Source organism: Strigops habroptila, chromosome 1 (assembly GCF_004027225.2).
Source record: "Strigops habroptila isolate Jane chromosome 1, bStrHab1.2.pri, whole genome shotgun sequence".
NCBI classification, from domain to species: Eukaryota; Metazoa; Chordata; class Aves; order Psittaciformes; family Psittacidae; genus Strigops; species Strigops habroptila.
Window position 1 is genome coordinate 63,191,786 of NC_044277.2, and position 18,778 is coordinate 63,210,563.

The 18,778-nt window shown below is 37.7% G+C and overlaps 1 protein-coding gene across 2 annotated transcripts in view; it reads right to left on the reverse strand.

Moving 5' to 3' along the window:
- The window catches only part of GABBR2 (gamma-aminobutyric acid type B receptor subunit 2), a 455,930-nt gene that overhangs the window by 177,341 nt on the left and 259,811 nt on the right, over positions 1-18,778 (reverse strand). For both annotated transcript variants that reach the window (XM_030507941.1, XM_030507951.1), the window contains one exon: positions 15,235-15,295. In XM_030507941.1, coding sequence (XP_030363801.1) covers positions 15,235-15,295 — 61 coding nt within the window. The remainder of the gene's footprint in view (positions 1-15,234; positions 15,296-18,778) is intronic.

Sequence of the window (18,778 nt, forward strand, 5' to 3'; positions counted from 1 at the left end):
GAGTAAGCGAGTGGTTGTGTGGTACTTACTTGCCAACTGAGGTTAAACGCAACACACTTAATCTAAATATTCCCTTACATCTTTATCTAGGCTTATAATTGTGGACTGGAGACAAAAATCATATCCTTAAGAATGGCAGCTAAATTGTAGTATAGGAAGGGAAACCTACCATGTGTGCAAGCCAAGAAGCTTTCCTCCTGTTTTAGACTTTTATGAGGCACCCACATCTTTTTGTTTAGGTGATCATTGGCAATTTCATGACCAGCAATTCACAAATCTCAGATGAGGACAGTTGCCAGCAAACCTTATCATCTGAGAAAAGGGAATACACAGGAGAATATTCTAGTGAAAGCACAAAGGAGTTTGCCAATATTTCAGGGACTGATTCTTACTGGCCCTCTACAAAGACTGGAAAATACACGCATGATGGTGACAGAGGGAATACTGTATGTGGTTTATGCTGGATCTGAGACAACAGTATATGTAAATCACTATTTCTAATGCAAAATTTAACCAGTTGAAAATTTCTTAGCATTTTTGCCAACAGAAGTACTGAACCTAGTTTTTAAAGTCTAATTTTCTAGCAGTCCTCTGCTCTGGGAGGGTATCAACAAAGAGGAACACGAAAGGATTGACATTGGAGAAATTCAGAGAACCCTGTAATTTGCATTTCCTTTCTGCCCATCTTGTTCAGTCTTCCTGTTTCTATATTAGTCAAGAAACTATTTGCAAATGCTAAGTGGCAAACCATTTGACTGAATTAGATTAACATTATGAAACACTTCAACTCTGTGTTTCCACCTCCACCCTGAGCAATGTAAAACAGGGACAGAATTTCACTTTGTTAATGCAAAGTGACTAAAAGCCACTCTATGACCTAATCTTTCACCTAGTTAAAATTGGGTCTGTCAGCATAGAGTATTCCAGTTTCTTTAACTAGACCTTCAATAAGCTTACCTCAGCTGCTTGTAACTTTTGAAATGCTAGAGATTATCAGCATTAGTCATTTTATACTTAAGAAGAGAAGGAAAAAAACCCAAACTTGTAAGCTTTTATGTTTGATCCTATAACTGCTGACTTTTGAGCACTTGGTTTATGTCATGCAAATGTCATATCTCACTCCCTTACTCCCATCTCCCCCTTTTTTGCTTGTTTTTAATAATAGTTGCAAAGCCAAGAAGATGAAAGCAAGCAAATGGAATATATCTAGTCTTAAATAAAGCATTTCATATATCACTAAATTTATCCAAAATGATGAGAATATAAATGCCACCTGGAATGAATACTGCCTGAATGAGTATAAATTAAAGGTAGTCATGAAATCAATTATATTGTAATGAAGGATACTGCCAAGCCACTTTTACACCTGTTCTTTTAGTGAGCTGGTGAAAGCATAAAGCAACAGATACTGCTCAGGCTAGAAATCATCTTTTCTCTCACCATCCTTTGCATCCAGAGCTTGTAGTCATCTGAAGTTCAGGAAAAGCACTGTGAATTCTGGGTTTCAAACAAGCACAATTTTATTGCACGCCAAGAGTCCATCACTGGCAGCAGCCCCTGAGATGAGTGCACCTTCCCATAGCCCACGCCTGGCTATGGCAGAGCTGTTTGAGGGAAAGAGGCTGCACATAATTCCTCAAATCTGTCATGAAAGAGGCAGTGTGCATTTCTGCTAGTATCTGCTGCCCAGTACATGGAGGTACATATGCAGATTGTGAAGTCTCAGAGTTATTCTTCCATGGACATCTGTCCACGGCCCTATAGCATACAAAGTCCTGCCAGTGATGCTAGCTGAATTGCTTTGTATGGGTGCATCTGTAGGCAGCAAAAAGAGCCTTTTCTTCCAACTTCTCTGCCCATGCAAGAGCAGCCAAGGTTTTGCTAAGTGGCAGAGCCCCAGGCCAATTACTGCAAATAAATTGAACATGATGGATCATTTATGACAAACTTTTACTCCTTTTAGGATCTCACACTAAGAAAGTCTCAGCACCAAGTTCCACAAGGCAGAGCTCAGGAACTTTGCAATGCTCCTACCTAGACTGTTTTTCTTTCTTAAATCAGTAAAAGACCAAGAAAACTATCATTATCTGGGCAAGATCTCCTTTGTCAATCACAACAAATGCCTAAGGGGAGAAAAGCTTGGAACACTGCTTACACACTCAAGTCTTCAGTTATGACAATGAGGGAGACACATTTATCTGACTACTTCATCTTCCAAAACAGTTATGTTTCAGATTTGCTCTAGTTGGGGAGAATCCATTTTGGGTAGCATTTTCAAAATAACTGAGTGATTTAGAAATACAAGTCTTATGACTCAGTTGTCTTTCCCCCTAACATCTTATCTTCTATATTTCTCAGATTTAGTCAGCTTCTTCCACACATGCAGATAGATCATAGAGGGCTAAAAATGGAACTTTGGTTAAAATAAGAATATTATTGAAATACTAATCAATAAGAGAAACAGAAGTACAAGTCGGAGCCAAGAGTAGGGATGTAATATTCTACTTACCGCTGGTCCATGGCATCAGTAGGGCACTCTATATCCCATAGGGCACATTTATGACTTGTGAGCCAAGAGTCCTTCCCAGAACTCATGCTTCTGTAAACACCACTAATTCCAGAGCCAGCCCAGACTCTGAGTTATGTGCACCACCGATTTTAGCTATCAGTACATCATAAGCTGGCCTAAAGCTGCCTGAGTCTTGGGAGGTTTTCAGTGATTAAAATAGGCCTACAATGCTGACAAATGAACCTGTAATACACAGGCAATAACCTAGTAGCATTTGGCTGCAGGTTATCACTTAGATTGTCAGACGAATTTATCAAACCTGGATATGAGCAGTTAAAAAGCTTTTGATGATCTATAGCTTCTGTATACAACTGCAACCTTAAATCCAACTTAACATTTTCTGGGTGTGAAAATTCATGACTGATTTTTCAAAAATTTTGCTCTCTTTTCTGAATTCAACAAGCCCTTCATGGTTTTACTGACCCTTGTGATTCACACTTCGGGGGCTTTTCAATAGTCTTTCCCTTTTGAGGGGGGAAGCACAGACTAAATATGTGAACAACTTCCTCCTTTTTATCAGGCCCTCTGCCATTTACTAACACAACACAACGTTCGCCTGCTGTCACATCAGACTGCCACAGCCATGCTCCAAATGTCACATTAGCAAAGTCAGGTTAAAATCACGTTGTGTTATAACACTTTCCGCACTGACCTTTTGAAGGGGCAGAATGAGAGGAAGGCTTAGTTCCCCTTGCTCTGTGCAGGGAGTTTCTCCTTATTTTCTGTCCTAAATATGAGAAGTACATGCGAGAAGAGCCTGCTGAAGTTGCCAGCTTGTATGAATGTGCAACATCCCTGCAATCCACCGTGGCTCCATCCTATTACCTATGTGGTACAAGCAGTCTTGTAAAAGAGTAAAATTGATTGCTCGAGGATTTGGGCCTCTGTATATGTTAGGTGCATTGTTCTTTGCAATATGCAGGTTGAGGAGTACAGGAATCTGCTTCCTCTGATGTACTGAGCTTTTCATTTTAACACTGTTCAGGGCAGAATTGGGAGCTGTTTGCCTCATCAGGCTTAAAAGTAACTCAACCTTTTTAAAATGGTCAGAACAGGGAGCTACATGCAGCTCCGAAGTCCTCAGTACAGGAAAGATATGGACCTGTTGGACAGAGTCCAGAGGAGGGGCACAAAATGATCAGAGGCATGGAGCACCGCTCCTATGAGGAAAGGCTGAGAGAGTTGGAGTTGTTCAGCCTGGAGAAGAGAAGGCTCTGGGAGACCTTATTGTGGCCCTTCAGTTCTTAAAAGGGGCCTATAAGAAAGATGGGGAGAGACTTTTTAGCAGGGTCTCTTGCAATAGGATGAGGGGCAATGGTTTTAAACCAAAGAGGGGAGATTCAGGCTGGACGTGAGGAAGGAATTTTTTACAATGAGAGTGGTAAAACACTGGCATAGGTTGTCCAGAGAGGTGGTGGATGCACTGTCCCTGGAGGCATCAAAGCCAGGCTGGATGCAGTTCTGAACAACCTGATCTAGTTGAAGATGTCCCTGTTCATTGCAGGGGGGCTGGACTAGATGGGCTTCCAACCCGAACTATCCTATGATTCTATTGTATGATAGGGAATCTGCAGTACTAATTTGGGACCTATAGGATACTTTTAGCAAGGATCCGCCATGGCTTAATGATAGATAGAAATATGTTTCCCAGTGAAAAGCTACCAGCCTGATCAGTGCAGAAGCTGGTGTGCAGCTATGCAGCAGGACTTTAGGGGATACCCTTTCAGTGAGGTATTGCTCTTTTTCTCCTCCTTCAAACTGGCCTGTATCAGTAGCCCCAAGATGATTTGCAGTGGCCCAGCTACTGACAGGTAGGCTGTGCCAGAGCTTCCCTCTGTCAAGTGGGGCTTCTGAGCCCACCTAGTGAGACCAAGCAAGTCCCAAATCTGGAAAAAGTAAAGGAAATTTATTATTACACATATATGCTCCTATACAAGGGATTAACCAGCAAAGACTGTACACAGTCTGTCAAGGTCAAGCAAGGCCTGGATAGCTCTGAATTGGATATGCAGAAAGCAGCTCAAGGAGGAAAAATGTGTCGGTGGCATAGAGGTCAAAAAAAGCAGGGAGGATGATTGTGAGAACACAGCGAGGTATCAAAGAGCTTTGTGTCATTAGTGAGGAATCATAGAAAATAACAGTTTTATGTACAAATGACAGTTCTTATTCCTCTGCCTGACCCTGTTTCTTACACATACAGTATTAATTCAATCAATTTTTCATTCTGGCAGTAGCTTAAACCAAATTACTGCTAAATCATCTGTGGTGAAATCACTTCTTTACAGGTAGATGTACAGGTAGATCAATCTAATGAAATAATTTACTTACGAAGAATTCATCCATCCCTTGTCCTCCATAATTATTTAAAGAAATAATATACATGCACTCGAGTTGAAGATAACAAATCCTAAGATGGATGGAATTGTAAGCAGACATTTTTCTCAACAGTACACATTCATGTTCTCTCTTTGGTTTCAATTTTTGAACCAATGACTCAAGAGTAAGAAAAGCATGACTCAGTCCTTTTGTTCTAGGGGCAAGGGGAAATTAGGATCCATAGTGAGCTTTTTAAAGATGTTTTGCCTAAGTCCTAAACATCTGGGCTTTTTTTGACTCCCAGAGTCTGCAAGAGGGAACTTTGAAAAATGAGCTTGCTGTCAGTCAGGTTATGTGACTATCCCTTTGTCTGTACTGCCACTGGGAACAAAAAAATGCAAAGCTACCATTTTCTGAATTGGCATCCCCACTTCATTTCTTTTGAATGCTTGTCAGCAAGTCAGCAAGATTGATTGAAAACAGAGAGATGCTTACCACAGAAGTATAAGGAATTTAATATAGTTACTTCAAATAACATGTTTCAAGACAGAAAATGACACCTGTGCTGTTAGAGTGTTACGTAAGGTCAGACATATAGAAGCAAAAGTAAAAATTTTTTCTCCTCCTAAATCTATTAATTACATGTGCTCATTTTCTATTACCATGCTTGCAGAATCAGAATTCTTTAATTTCTGAACTCAACTCCAGTGATGATGTATTGAAACAGACTGTTTTTACAGAAACTAAAATGTCAGCTTGGAGAACAAGGTGGCCAATACAATGACTGCATGATCAGGTATGACTTGAAATTAAATTAGCACTTGTAACGACAGAACAAAAAGAAACTATCATTAGGATGTAAAATGGGGGACTAGTAAATTTGAAAAGCAATTTTGTCTTTTTGTACCCTTAATAAGGAGCTAATATCTGGATTAATACTGTTCCTGTGCTCTCAAAGGTTTAGTACCAATGACTGTATGAATTCTGCAGCATATGATCCACAACTGTCTTTGGTCACCTACATAGTGAACAAACCAGTCTTCACTGTTTTTTAAAAAGTGTTCCTTCTTCATCTTCCTTATCTGTGACAGTTCTGCCTGTCACCTCTGTTTTCTCATAACATTGTGGTAATACTGCCTACCATCCCAAAAGTAGTTATCTAAAAGGAATTTTTTGTCAAATATTCTGTTGCAAAATTCCATTGACTTAGAGATCTGTCAGGTGTTATAACCTTATCTCAGTATCTTCAGCTTAAAACTACACAAATCTTTACATGTGCCATGCTGTACTACTAAGTAATATTCCATTTTTTCAAATGCTGTAATGTCAAGTAATAAATCTTTGTCTTTTTAGTGACCTAGATAAACTTAATTTTCTTCTTTTCTATTCATTAAGAATTAAAGTTGTTCTATTTCACGGGTTTGTACCTCTTTGGGAAATATCTGAACCACAGGTTAGGGACAATGTCACAGCAATAGACTGCCCTCTCTATCAATTACCTTAAATGAAATATTTTCCCATCATATATACCAGAATCCGACGAGTTTCTCATAAGTCCTATGGCTCTTTTAATCCTCCTATAGCTATATTACAACTCCTTCCATAAAAAAGGTGCGTCTCTCTGAGATGAGAGGCTCACCAGCACACAGTTCTGTAGAGAGCAGCAAGTTCGGGCAGCTCCACAGCCCTCAAGAGATACTCTGCCTCTCTTCAAAAGATAAGGAGGACTGGGTGCTGAAAAGGCACTGCACAGCATTGTACATCACCTGAAATGAAGCACCTGAATGAGTTAACTCTGGTAGAGGTAGGATTATGAATACTGATTACAAAAATTAGGTGTTTTTTAAACTGCAGTAAAAGTAGAAGAGCTCTGAAGGAGACAGCTGACAGTTCTTTCAGGCCCTTTTCTGACACCATTTCTTTAGTGATTTCTGTTAACTTTCTCGAGCTGGATACTTCAAACTTTTGTAGAGGTTAATTATTGCAAATTTATTTTCTGTTGCTTTTTGGCCTTTTTTTGTTGCTGTTACTTTTGAAACAGTCCTTTTCCTTGGTATTTAAGGCAGCTCGTAGGACATTTTTGCACAAAATAGCGAGACACTTCTCAGTTCCTATGAAACACTGTGCCTCAGAGCATGCCAGATAAACTGAAGTGTAATCCTATAAAAAATACACCTATTTTTATAATGCGTGTGCTTGTCCCAGTAATAATTGTTTGCTCAGTCCAAACCACCTCTCAGTGGATGAACTGCTCTACAAAACACAGGCGCAGACATACAGCAATAAATAGGTCTCCCTGGCTCCTAACATGTGCCTTCCTCTCACACCTGGGGGAAAATAATGAATCCAACTCTACCCAACAACTCTGTCACACTGCAACTTTGGGTGGCACAGAAGTACCCAGCTAGCCTTATACTAGCTGGCTGGAATGCCAACATCTGCAAATCTGTGGTCTCCCACAGCTGTGCTCCCAAACGAAAGGCTACCTACCAAAATGCTTATTTTGGTCCTGGGCAGATTTCCAGCTTACAGTGTGCTCCATGTTATTGTTGCTATGCTGCTGTTAGAGACAACAGATAGATAGACTGCTGATAGAGAAGGCAGACTATTGCAATGACATCGTCCCTAACCTGTAGTGCAAATATTTCCCCAAGAGATACAAACCCATGAAATAGAACAACTTTAATTCTTAATGAATGAAGAAAAAGAAAATTAAGTTTATCTAGGTCACTAAAAAGACATAGACTTATTACTTGACATTACAGCAATTGCAAAAATGGTATGTTACTTAGTAGTACAGCATGCCAGCATGTAAAGATTTGTGTAGTTGCTAGTAGCACCCCAGTTGGCCTGTTTAAAGACAGCTCAGGTAAAACAAAATAAGCTGTCGCAAGAACCAGCAGCTGCAGCATCAGTGTACCCTTTCAGTACGTCCTCCCTGGCCTTGCAATTTATATCCACACAATATGGCTTGTTTCAAATGAGGCAACTCTATCAACTCGACACACAATCCCATTAATCTTTCTTTATAAGTAATATCCTAAGACCACAAACAATTTCTTTCCTTTCTCCAGTTTGACAGTACACGTGCACAACTTAGGTACCTGAATCTCCATACATTATTCCATGTTTACTTATAAAACAAAACAAACAAACAAACCCCCAACTACTAGTAAACAATACTAGTAAAATAGATTACAAGAGCAATAACTGCCTCAGGTGAAAACACTGCTGCTAGTATGTATAGAACAAAAAAGAGAAATTGAATAGGAAATGTGTCTGAAATAATCTGACAATAAAAGGAGAAAAACAGCTATAAACATTTATAAAAATATAATCTCCTTCATGTTTACATCTGACAGAGGACTGGTGTAAAGGTATCTGAGATACTGATAATAAAATGTCAGGCGACAGTAGTGTTAGTAAGGTACAGAGTAACGTACAAGAGAAAAAGACTATCAAGTATACATATATAGTGGTTGGTACTAATTAATTAGTAGCATCCAGGATGAGACCATGGCTTGTTCTTTGAAAACGTAAGTGCTGTGCTCACTGGTAGCCAAAGAAGTGAAGAGAGAATGAATGTGGTACAACAGAATATTGGGAAAGCAGTTAAAATAACATGGAAAGGTCACTCAGCAGTGTGAGGTATGGAGATGGATATTTTAATGCCATGTGTGGCTCTCATTAAGCTCTTACAAAAAGGGAATATGAGTAGCAGGAGAGGTAGGGGATTGTTAGAATTACAAAGCAGCTTGTACATGATGAAAAAACTAAAAGGATGACAAGGATTCACATTTCTAAAAGAAAGTCATTGAAAGATAGATCTGTAAATTGTGAATGGTATGAAGAAAGTGACTAAGACAATTATTCATTGCTTCTCACATTACAAGAAGTAGGGTATGCCCAATGAAATTGTGAGATAGCTAGTTTAAAACAAACAGATGGAAGGCTTTTAATCATTACATGCATAATTATTTTGTAAAACTCATTGCCACTGGATGTGTTGAAGGCCAAAAGCATAAATGAATTTATGAAAGTTATGTCAAATTGATAGAGGATAAATCCATGTGTAACTGTTAGATCTGATGGTCCAAAGACACCCTCCAGCTCAGAAAGTCATGAAAACACTTGCCTTTGGAAACTCAGAATGTAAAATAGAGAAAAAACAATTATATACATGCCTGTTTTGACACAGATACCCATTACTTCCCTCAGTATCCACTACCTAGCAGATATTGAGCTGGACAGAGCTTGTTAGCTGACCCAATACTGCAATTCTTTATACCCTAGACATACAAATAATTATGGTCTGATTCAAACAGGTTATCAGGCGTTACATCATTAGGCATCGAAGCACCAAACTCTCTGCACTCCAAATCCCACCGTTTGGTACAGACAAGGGATAGGTTTCACTTTGCTATTTGGGGTTGTCAGGCACTAAACAGTGTTGTTATGCAAATGCTTTAGCAGCATTTCTCATGTCTTATAACTATCTCTTTTCAAGCAGCCTAGATCATCTGCTTTTCATAATGAGGTATGTTTTTAATCTTTACACATTTTCCTTGTAACAGCGCTGGACACAGTAGTTAGCTATGGCCTTTTGGCACCGGGTAGTTTAAAAAGATACTATTATTTATACATCCCAGTACAGAATTTTTCTTTTTTTACCTCTTCTTGTTTTTGCTTATTCATGTTCAGCCCGTGACTCACTGTAACCCCTAGTTCCTTCTATGTATAAGTATGGCCTGCTGAATTGTTCCCCTCTTTGTACAGCAGTTTACTCCCAGCATAGCATGAGGCATTGACCTAAATAAACTGCATTCTTTTTTTTTTTCTTGATTACTTCAGTTTGTTAACATCTTTTTGAATCCTTGTCTAGTCTCCCTTATGCTTGCTGGCTCTCCCAGAGACCACTGTACATTTGATAACTACACATTCTAGTTCAGCTTCTGAATCAGCAATGACAATATTCAGTGACTCCAGATTTAAGGCACACCCTTTCAGGACTTTACTTGGTATATCTCTCCATATCAGGAGGCTATCCTTTTCTTTTTTTCTTTTTTTCTTTTCTACTTTTCTAGTTTTCATTTCTTTTTTTTTTTTTTTTTTCTCTAAACCAGTTTTGTGGACGCCTTGTAGTTTCATATAGACTATGCTATCACAAATTGTTTAAGAAAATGTCATTGCCAACAAAAAAGGGAAACGGTAATCTGCAGAAGTTATGTTACTGAAATGCGATGCCCAAAATACTTGTTGAATCAGCTTGTTCTACATGACAAGTTATAAGACAAGATAGCACCAGTGGGTTTTTGTATACCACGGTTCCGACTATCAGGACGAACTGTTCTGAAACATCTGGTAGCATGTAGGAAACTATCATTTAGGGGAATTTCAATTTGGAGGGACCTACTAAAGGTCCCACACAGTCACTGCCCTGGAACTGAAAAAGCAGTTTTGGAGAGGGGCGGGGGGGGTGTTCATGTGTGCTGGCGTGCTGGAAAATTGCTACAAACCACTGTGGGTACTGTTTAACAGACTTAATTCAACAGGATGAATTGATCACTAAAGCTAAAAAAAAAATGGTCACTAAGCTATGAAGGGCTACAATCTAACTACACTAATCATATGCAGATAAAATTGAATGGATATGGTACACAACACACATTTTTGTGATGCAGTCAAGCACTCCAGTTAGCATGTATCAGAAGTAAGTTTTCTGACTCCTTAATTAATTCCATTTTTTGTGCACAAAATTATAGTCTTTAGTGACAGAGCAATCTTATCCAGAAGAATGCAGCTGCCCAGGATTGTTTCACATCTTAATTGTTCATTACATGACACTAGAGATCATCTTGTTAACACAAAAGTTCATTATTCAAATTCTACTCACCCAACAGAATTCTGTACTACTTTATTTATTTTCATATCTGGTTATTCAAAGGTACTCCTTAATCTTTGAAAAAAATTAGATTTTTTTTCTCACTTTGTAAGTATGCTGCAGAAGCAGAGAAATCTGAGTCTACTGATTTTGAATATTTGACACCACAGATTCCAGATAGCTGACATGAGATATTTCAAATTTGAGTTTTCAAAGTTGTCACTAAATATTTTCTGTTTATTGGATTATATTCCTTCAACATGATCAGAGAATGAAAATCCATAAACTGATTCTGTGAGGTATATACTGGACAGATGTTAAAATAAAAAAAAAATAATATTGAAAGGCAACTAGTCTCATTATTTATATGAACGCTCATGGAAGCAAGAATCAAAAGTAGTTAAGAGTCTGCTGGATTATATTTAGAATAATAGAATGATGCTTTTCCAATGTTGGATTGATGTCCCTGGAGAACAAGCTACTGTATATGTAGGTGATTCTGCAGAATTGCTAATGTCTCCTTCATTGAAGCAGTTGTGGACAGCAGACAAGCCAGAACTAGATAGATAGATGAACTGAGGCTCCAGGAAAGTAATCCTGGATTCTCGCATACATTGCTCTTGGCTGTACAGTAGTTACTTGTTTATCTATTTCTGCAGATTAAACTCAGAGAAGAATAATTGGGGGGTTTACTGCAGAAATTCAGTAAGGCCTTTTCTAAGAAGATCTATGGTGTTGCACTTGACAAGCCATGCTTTCACTCTTGCTTGGCACTCAGATACACTTTCAATACTAACAAAAGTCATATCACGTTACCTAGCTAAATGAGTTGAAACTATTAAATTATTCCCAGAAAGACAGAGCAGATGACCACCCACTTTCTTCAGTCTTCCTCAGTATGCAGTACCACAGACATTTGTTCCTTGCTACAAGAAGCATGATTTATGCACATTTCAATGGTGTTTGTTTACAATTCAGCTTTAATTTTTCCTTTTTAGCTTGTTCCACCACAGAAGTCTCTTAGGTTTTCTCTAATGCCTGACAGAAATAAGAATATGACTGAAAGCAAGGTGCCTTTTAGGCTACTGTGAGATTAATCAGAAAAGATCTGCCAAAGTGAAACACTCTGAAGGACAGGTATGTATCTGTTCTTGCAGCCTCCAGTATCACAGCAATATACAATCTCAGTTTTATTCCTGCCCTTCCTGCTCCTTGATACGCACAGAACAGTTGCCAGGACCCTCCTTCAGCTTTCACGAGCCAAGAGATTTTGGCCATCTACTTCAACTACATGTTTTGACAGTGACAATAGTCCTTTAATTGCACCCATGGAAAAAATGCCATTCATTTGGAAGGATGCCAGCTTCAAACAGCACTTGGATATATGAGCTAGACTGACAGACTGCTCTTTATTTGCCAGTAAGGTAGGGGAAGAAAATGCTACTACATGTGTTTTGTATCCTCTGCTGCATACTAAATCATTCTTGGGTAGTATTCATGATCTATAAAGCCGTAAGTGCTTCGGCCACAGCTATCTCTGGCACCATCTGTTTGACCACTTGCAAAACTAACAAGCTGGAAAAGAGACATGACTGGTGTGAGTTTGAGAAAAACAACATCTAGATTCAAAATTAAACCACCTATTCAAAATTTCATCACAGCATGTCGGGCATACTGCAGTTACCGTCTGAACCCTCACAGGCTGGTCTTCCCTTGCTGCTGGCAGACATGGCTAGCTGCTTTTTCCATAGCTAAAATGTTTGCAGATAGTCTCGTTAACACAAAAGTTTCCAGCAAAGAATGGAAAATGAAGGTCCTGAGTCTACTCAGATGATTTTCTGCCCTGGCAAATGAGGAAGGGTGGTTTTTGGCCAAGAAATCCTACTTCTGCTATGTTTACCTGATTTATTTTTCTGCATTGAGTTATTCATGGTAACTGTGCATTTTCATTCAAATTGTTAACAAAACTATAAAGCACTGTGGATGAAGAAATGACTCTTGAGGTATAGAACACTAAACCTGATGATTCCCAATTACTATGTTGGGATAATAAGCTACCAATACTTTTAATATATGCTATACTCAATTACAATTAACATCATAACAGCATTTACAAGTCATCTTGTAAAAAGACCATTTGATATGGTCCTTTTTTCCTTGAAATCAACATGATTTGTATTGTATTCTAAAAAAAAAAAATGTAATGAATAAGTTGTATCTCTGTTTCAAGCTTGATATCACCTAGCAGCTCTAACTACAAAAGAAGATCCCATTTACCATTTTAAGTGCTGGACCTAATTAACTTCTTTCCATTATAAGGAACTTCCCCAGTAGTCCGAAATTTATTAAAAGTTAATGAAAATGTTTCAGAAAGCTTCCTAACCAATAAAGAACTCTTTTGAACAAATTAATAATTTCTATAATTATACTACAAGTATTGAATATAAAAAACCTTGTATAAAAACAATACCAATGAAGAAGAATAGAGAAAACAATTGTTAATAGAATATAATTTGCAGTTAAAAAAACTGGTAGATTACTTTCACCTATGTTGTTCTACTGTTCCTTATTTCAGGTTCCCATACATTTTTGTACATTCTTTTAAATTTACAAAATTAGCAAGAAACTAAACAAAACTTAAGATCAGGCTGCAGATGTGTTGACAGACTACTGCTTGCATGACAGATAATCCAGCCCTTCTCCTGCCTGTCTCCACAGGATGCCTGGGCTATTTCTTCCCATAGGTTAGTTGGAAACCTTTGGTTTGGTTGATGGTCAAAGTCCTGTGTATGTGCCCAAATCAGTTCTGAAATAGTAATTTTGTAATTGCAAGGAATTAAAAAATTGGCAACTATCTCCTATGTTCTTATTGACCAAACAGTACTTCAACTGGTGGTAAAAAATTCGTGTTAAAGAACATCTGACGTGAAACTGAAAACATATAAAGAAAGTAAATCTGAATGGTTGGAAATAAAAATCTATATAAAATCAGCTATCCTGGACGTCTGTCCTCTAGATTAGTTCAGAAGACACAGGTTGCACCTCCCCAAATCACCTCCTTAATGCACAGAGGTAAGGTGCCAAACTTCCTCCTCATTCAGGCGCTCTAGAAGGGTACACACAGCTGCCTCAGGCATAACTCCTTCAGACTTCTGAGGAAAAAACACCTCTTGTAAAATCTCCTTACAATATTTTCTCATTATTCTTTCATGTATCTGTAAACACTGCTACTAAGAAAAAAAAAGGGGACGGGGTGGGGGGAGAGGGCAGGGAAGAAAAGGAAGCAATTGATATTTATCATTAGTGTTGAGCAAGAATTTCTAAATTATATTACCATGAGATGATGTCTGCAAAGTTTTAGTGGGTAGAAATGCTTCAGGGAACATGAGTTAATAGCATCAGTGATAGTTGTGAAGGCAAGAGCAATCCTGAAGATTGCTTCAGTAATTTAGAATGGGTAACAGATCCCCTCAAGTGCACTGTTATTCATTAAAAATAATGCACATACAGTAGACAATTTCTGTTTAAAGGACAAGTCTTTGGCCAGCAGAATTATGTTTAAAGTGATCTCCTGAAGACAAAGGGAGTGCAAGCTTCTTTCTCATGCATTGTCTGAAAAAGATTTGCCGCCTTTCTCACTACTACTCTCACGAGACCATCCAAATGCAATCATCTCCAGTTTTATCTCAGCCTCAGTCTAGGAACAAAAACATGAATCGCATTCTATAAACTGTAGAAAAAACTATAACATGTTTTCTCTGAATCACTATTTCTGCAGAAAACTCTCCCAAGCAAGCACCTCATCCCAGCTGCAAACCACTCTTGACAAATCCCCATGGCTGCATTTGTGGTCTCTGCTGCTGAGACCATTCCCTGCAGGAACAGCTCGGGCTGAGCGGATGCAGCAGTCTTGACAGTTTGCATTGTGGAGTGTGTTGCCTCCAAGAGATGGGGTCAGCAGTTTGTGTCCTCTGCACACTGAGGGACTGACTCCTGAAGCAATTTTTAGCAAGCAGTTGTAGAATGTCAAAAACAAGTCTTCAGAGAGCACAAACACTAACTTGAAAGAGCTCAACAGCAAAAATCCTCTCAAAATTCCTCTTCAGATTCACTTTTATGGAACAACTGTATTAAGAAGTGGGTGCTTAGCTGACCAGTACAGCTTTTGCAACAGTTATTGGCTGATATAGATCAGTAGTTCCTATAAATGTATGAATTTTCTTATAGAAAAATTCTTGGAAGTATCTTGGGAATACCTCAGAGCACTTAAGGTTCAAAACACTATTTAAAACAGGTAACAAATATACCTAGGTACCTTGCTGCATCTTCCAAGCAGTTCTTTTTCAAAATAATGGTACATATTTGAAACACCCTGAAACAAATGCAACTGATATACAAGTTTGAAACTGCACACATAATTAATAAATAAAATATCATAATAATGAAAATTAAATTGTTTGCAACCTACCTTGGAATTGTGTAAATTTGATGGTTCCCATCCTCTCTCCATTTCTGAAAACAACTTGACCCTAAATAAAATAAATAAATAACTTAAAAGTTTTATAAATCTCTCATCATATAGTTTAATTAGCACTGCAATTATTTTCCATTCACTATTAAAATTATCCGAGCAAGGTTTAAACTTTGAAAATAGCAGACTCAATTAAACCTCCTTAAAGCTTTCTTCCACAGACTGCAAATGGCTTTAGAAAGCTGACCAGTGTTATCACCCTCTTTTCATGGATGGAAATGTAGGTACTATAAAGCCAGAAACTTACTGAATCTCAGAACGATGAATCAGATGATGAGAGATATGCAAACAATTGATTTTCACTCTGTGACTGTTTTTATCAAGGATATGTAAAAGCTATCAAAGATCACACAAGAAAATCATTCTCCATTTCATTCATCATATGTTTTTTCAAATGGCTCTATAACCTACTTTTATTGTTTCTTATATACTTATCCTACTTGATTGTGGATACCAGTAGCTCTTGTGGCTTGGTTTTGTACTACGCCAACACACATGACCTACTATTCTTTCTAAATGTGATGCCTTTTTAAATGTAAGCTACCCTTTGTTGTCTACAAACTGTCACTCCTCAAAATAATGGTCATGTAGTGCCGAAATCTCCTCACATATCCCTAGCAAATTACTCCCATCTTCCATCCCCTCTTTCCAATTTAAATTAAGAAAAGATCTTGTTAAATTTCTTCCTTACTTCAGCTATTTCATAACTGAGTATGAAAGAAGAGGTTTTTATTCATTTATGCTAAGAAGGATATTTAATATTTTGAACCTGCAGTGGAGTGTTGAGTGCTGTCAATATAGATTGCTGTGTTACTGCATCCCCAGTTTGCTTTATTATTATCATCATCTCCATTAATCTTTGTTTTAGCAGACATCAGGGTAAGAGAAACCAAACAATAAGCATGTAATGCTACAATACATTTCTCTATGCAAGCCAGCCCTTTTTTGGGCAACCCCTTCTGGTCACTAAGGGGATGCACTGAAGGTGACCATCTGAATTACCAAAAGCAGCTGTCTGAAGGAACCCTACAACAGATGTGTAGTACAACACACTCACCCCACATTTCCTGTGAGGCACAAAACACCATTTCCCTTTGATAAACAGAAGACTCCCTTCAAAAAGTTTAAGCAATCTTGTGCTAAGCCTTAAAAGCCAAAAGCCCTAATCTGTGACAAAAAGAGAGCAAGAGAAATGAACACTGGTAATGGAAGAGATTCTGGCCATAACTGAAGAAGGACGCAGGAGCTTTTCCTACTGAAATCCAGTTGAGCTAAATCTCATTCAGTGGCTGATAACATAGCTCCAGGAGAAAAAGTAAAAAATTAGCAGGAAGTTTTATGTATGTACCTTAGCAGCCTTCATCCACATCTCCTTTAGCTTGGAGAAGTAGTTTTTAATATCCCTTCATTTGTTTCAACATAATTATAATGCATTTGGCTACTTGGTTTAAATAAAAAATAGTAGAATAGTAGAAAATATTAAAGAAAAGACTAGTAAAGATGCTATGCAAGTGTCATTGCAGACATATACCTATGGCAAATCCAGTGAAGCTTGCTAAGTTCTTAGTTCTGTGACCTGTGCTGGAGAATTCTGCAGCTAAATTTTTCACTTTGTGGAAAAATCATATTTTCATTTGATTTTAAATTTACTGCCTTTTAATTTAGTTCTGTCTCCTCTTTATTGTTTATTACAAGTTAATAGGACTGTAAGTTGTAGTCTACTAGAGTGCTATTTATAGATAAATGTACAGCATCATTGCTATCATCTATGATAACAGTCATCCACAATTGGCATCTGTTACTGGCAGTATAATATACCAGCTCGCAAAACTTTCTAGATCCAAGTGCAACTGGTTTGGAGTATTATCATTGCTTCTTGCAAAATCACTCGCAAAATTTTCATCATTCAGTAGTACAGATGTATACCATATGCATCCACTGACTAGAGAAAAATACATATATCCTTATTGGCATGTTCTGAAACTACAAAGACATAAATCAGGTCTGAATCCTTTAAATAAATGTGAAAATTTGGATTAAAAAATATAAACAAAGAGAGTCTAGATTTACAAATATTTGTTTTTATCAACTTCCCTTTGCTCTAAGATTTGTAGCTTGTACTGATCTAAGCAGTAAAGAAATGAAGAGATGATGGTGATGAAAGAGTTATGGAATAACTCAGATGAAAATTTCCTTATTATCTGCAAATTATTCAATCATAGTGTTATGCTTTCATTAAAGATTACTGGAAAATGTTAAAAAGACAAAGGGATTATTATAAGGCATTAAAATTTTTAAATACTATTTTGTGAGGTCTGACATTTTCCTGGGTATTGTTTGCAAACTACAGAGTCTGTATGTTACACATGCAGATACAAACAGGAAACAAAATAACACTTTTGAGCAATTGAAATTGGCTATTTATTCCATGTTCTACCCAACTGATAAATCTGTTTTCAAAGGTAAAGTGAACAAAAACCATGCCAGCAAGGAGCCTCAAAGCAGGAATCTCTAGTGCAATGACGGTGGCAGCACATATTTATTACCCAGGCATCAAAAAGCAACTGCAGGTGCAGTTACCATTTGGTTCTTTGCTCCTCAGAAACATGCAGCTTTATAATAACATGTGACAAGCAGCTACAGCATCTCAAGCACCTTAAACCTCTCATGACTCTAAAATTCCTGTGTCCTGGGTGAGGAAACATTCCTAGATTTTTACTGAAGCTTTAGGAAGCCCCAGCAGACATGGACATAGTGTTGCTGCTGTAGTATGTGGTTCTGCCACTGTGACAGAATGGAGTGCTCCTCATGAATACTGAGAAATTGCATAAATAGCGATACCTTCATTTCTTAAAACAGGAATAGGAAGGAAACTAATGAGTCACTCATGCTCTATGCTTTCACCACTATTTTATGAAAATGACACAATTGCATTTGGGGGAAAAAGTGTTCTAAATACATAATAAAACAAACTTACAGCAATGCTAGCAAGAAATTAGCCAGCTAGCGTTTCAGAAACCTGTTTTATAGAAATGATGTGCTGATTTATGGCATCATCAGTGAGTTACAATCTGATGATGTTCTATGGCTCACACCAAGTAATTTCTTTGCCACTGAGGTAATATACTACAAGATTTAGCTAGAGAGATATCTTCTAGACTTGAGATTCATAAATTACTAACAGTATTTTTTCTTTATTTAAAGTAGAGGATGTTTGAATAATAAATATTATTAATACACACATTAACTCTGATGTTACAAAAGCCAATCTTAGTACTATTACGTCCTTTATTTTTACCTCACCACATACTCCAGCACATGTCCTGATACAGGCTGCAGCTTATGGTGTGACCCACCATAAAACCTAGATCTTATGAAATCCACATGAATATAACAAACAAAATCCTCTTTTATCTTCCACTGTGTTTTGGTGGCATTGCATAGGCTTACTTTGATACCTACTAGAAAAAGGATCAGTGAT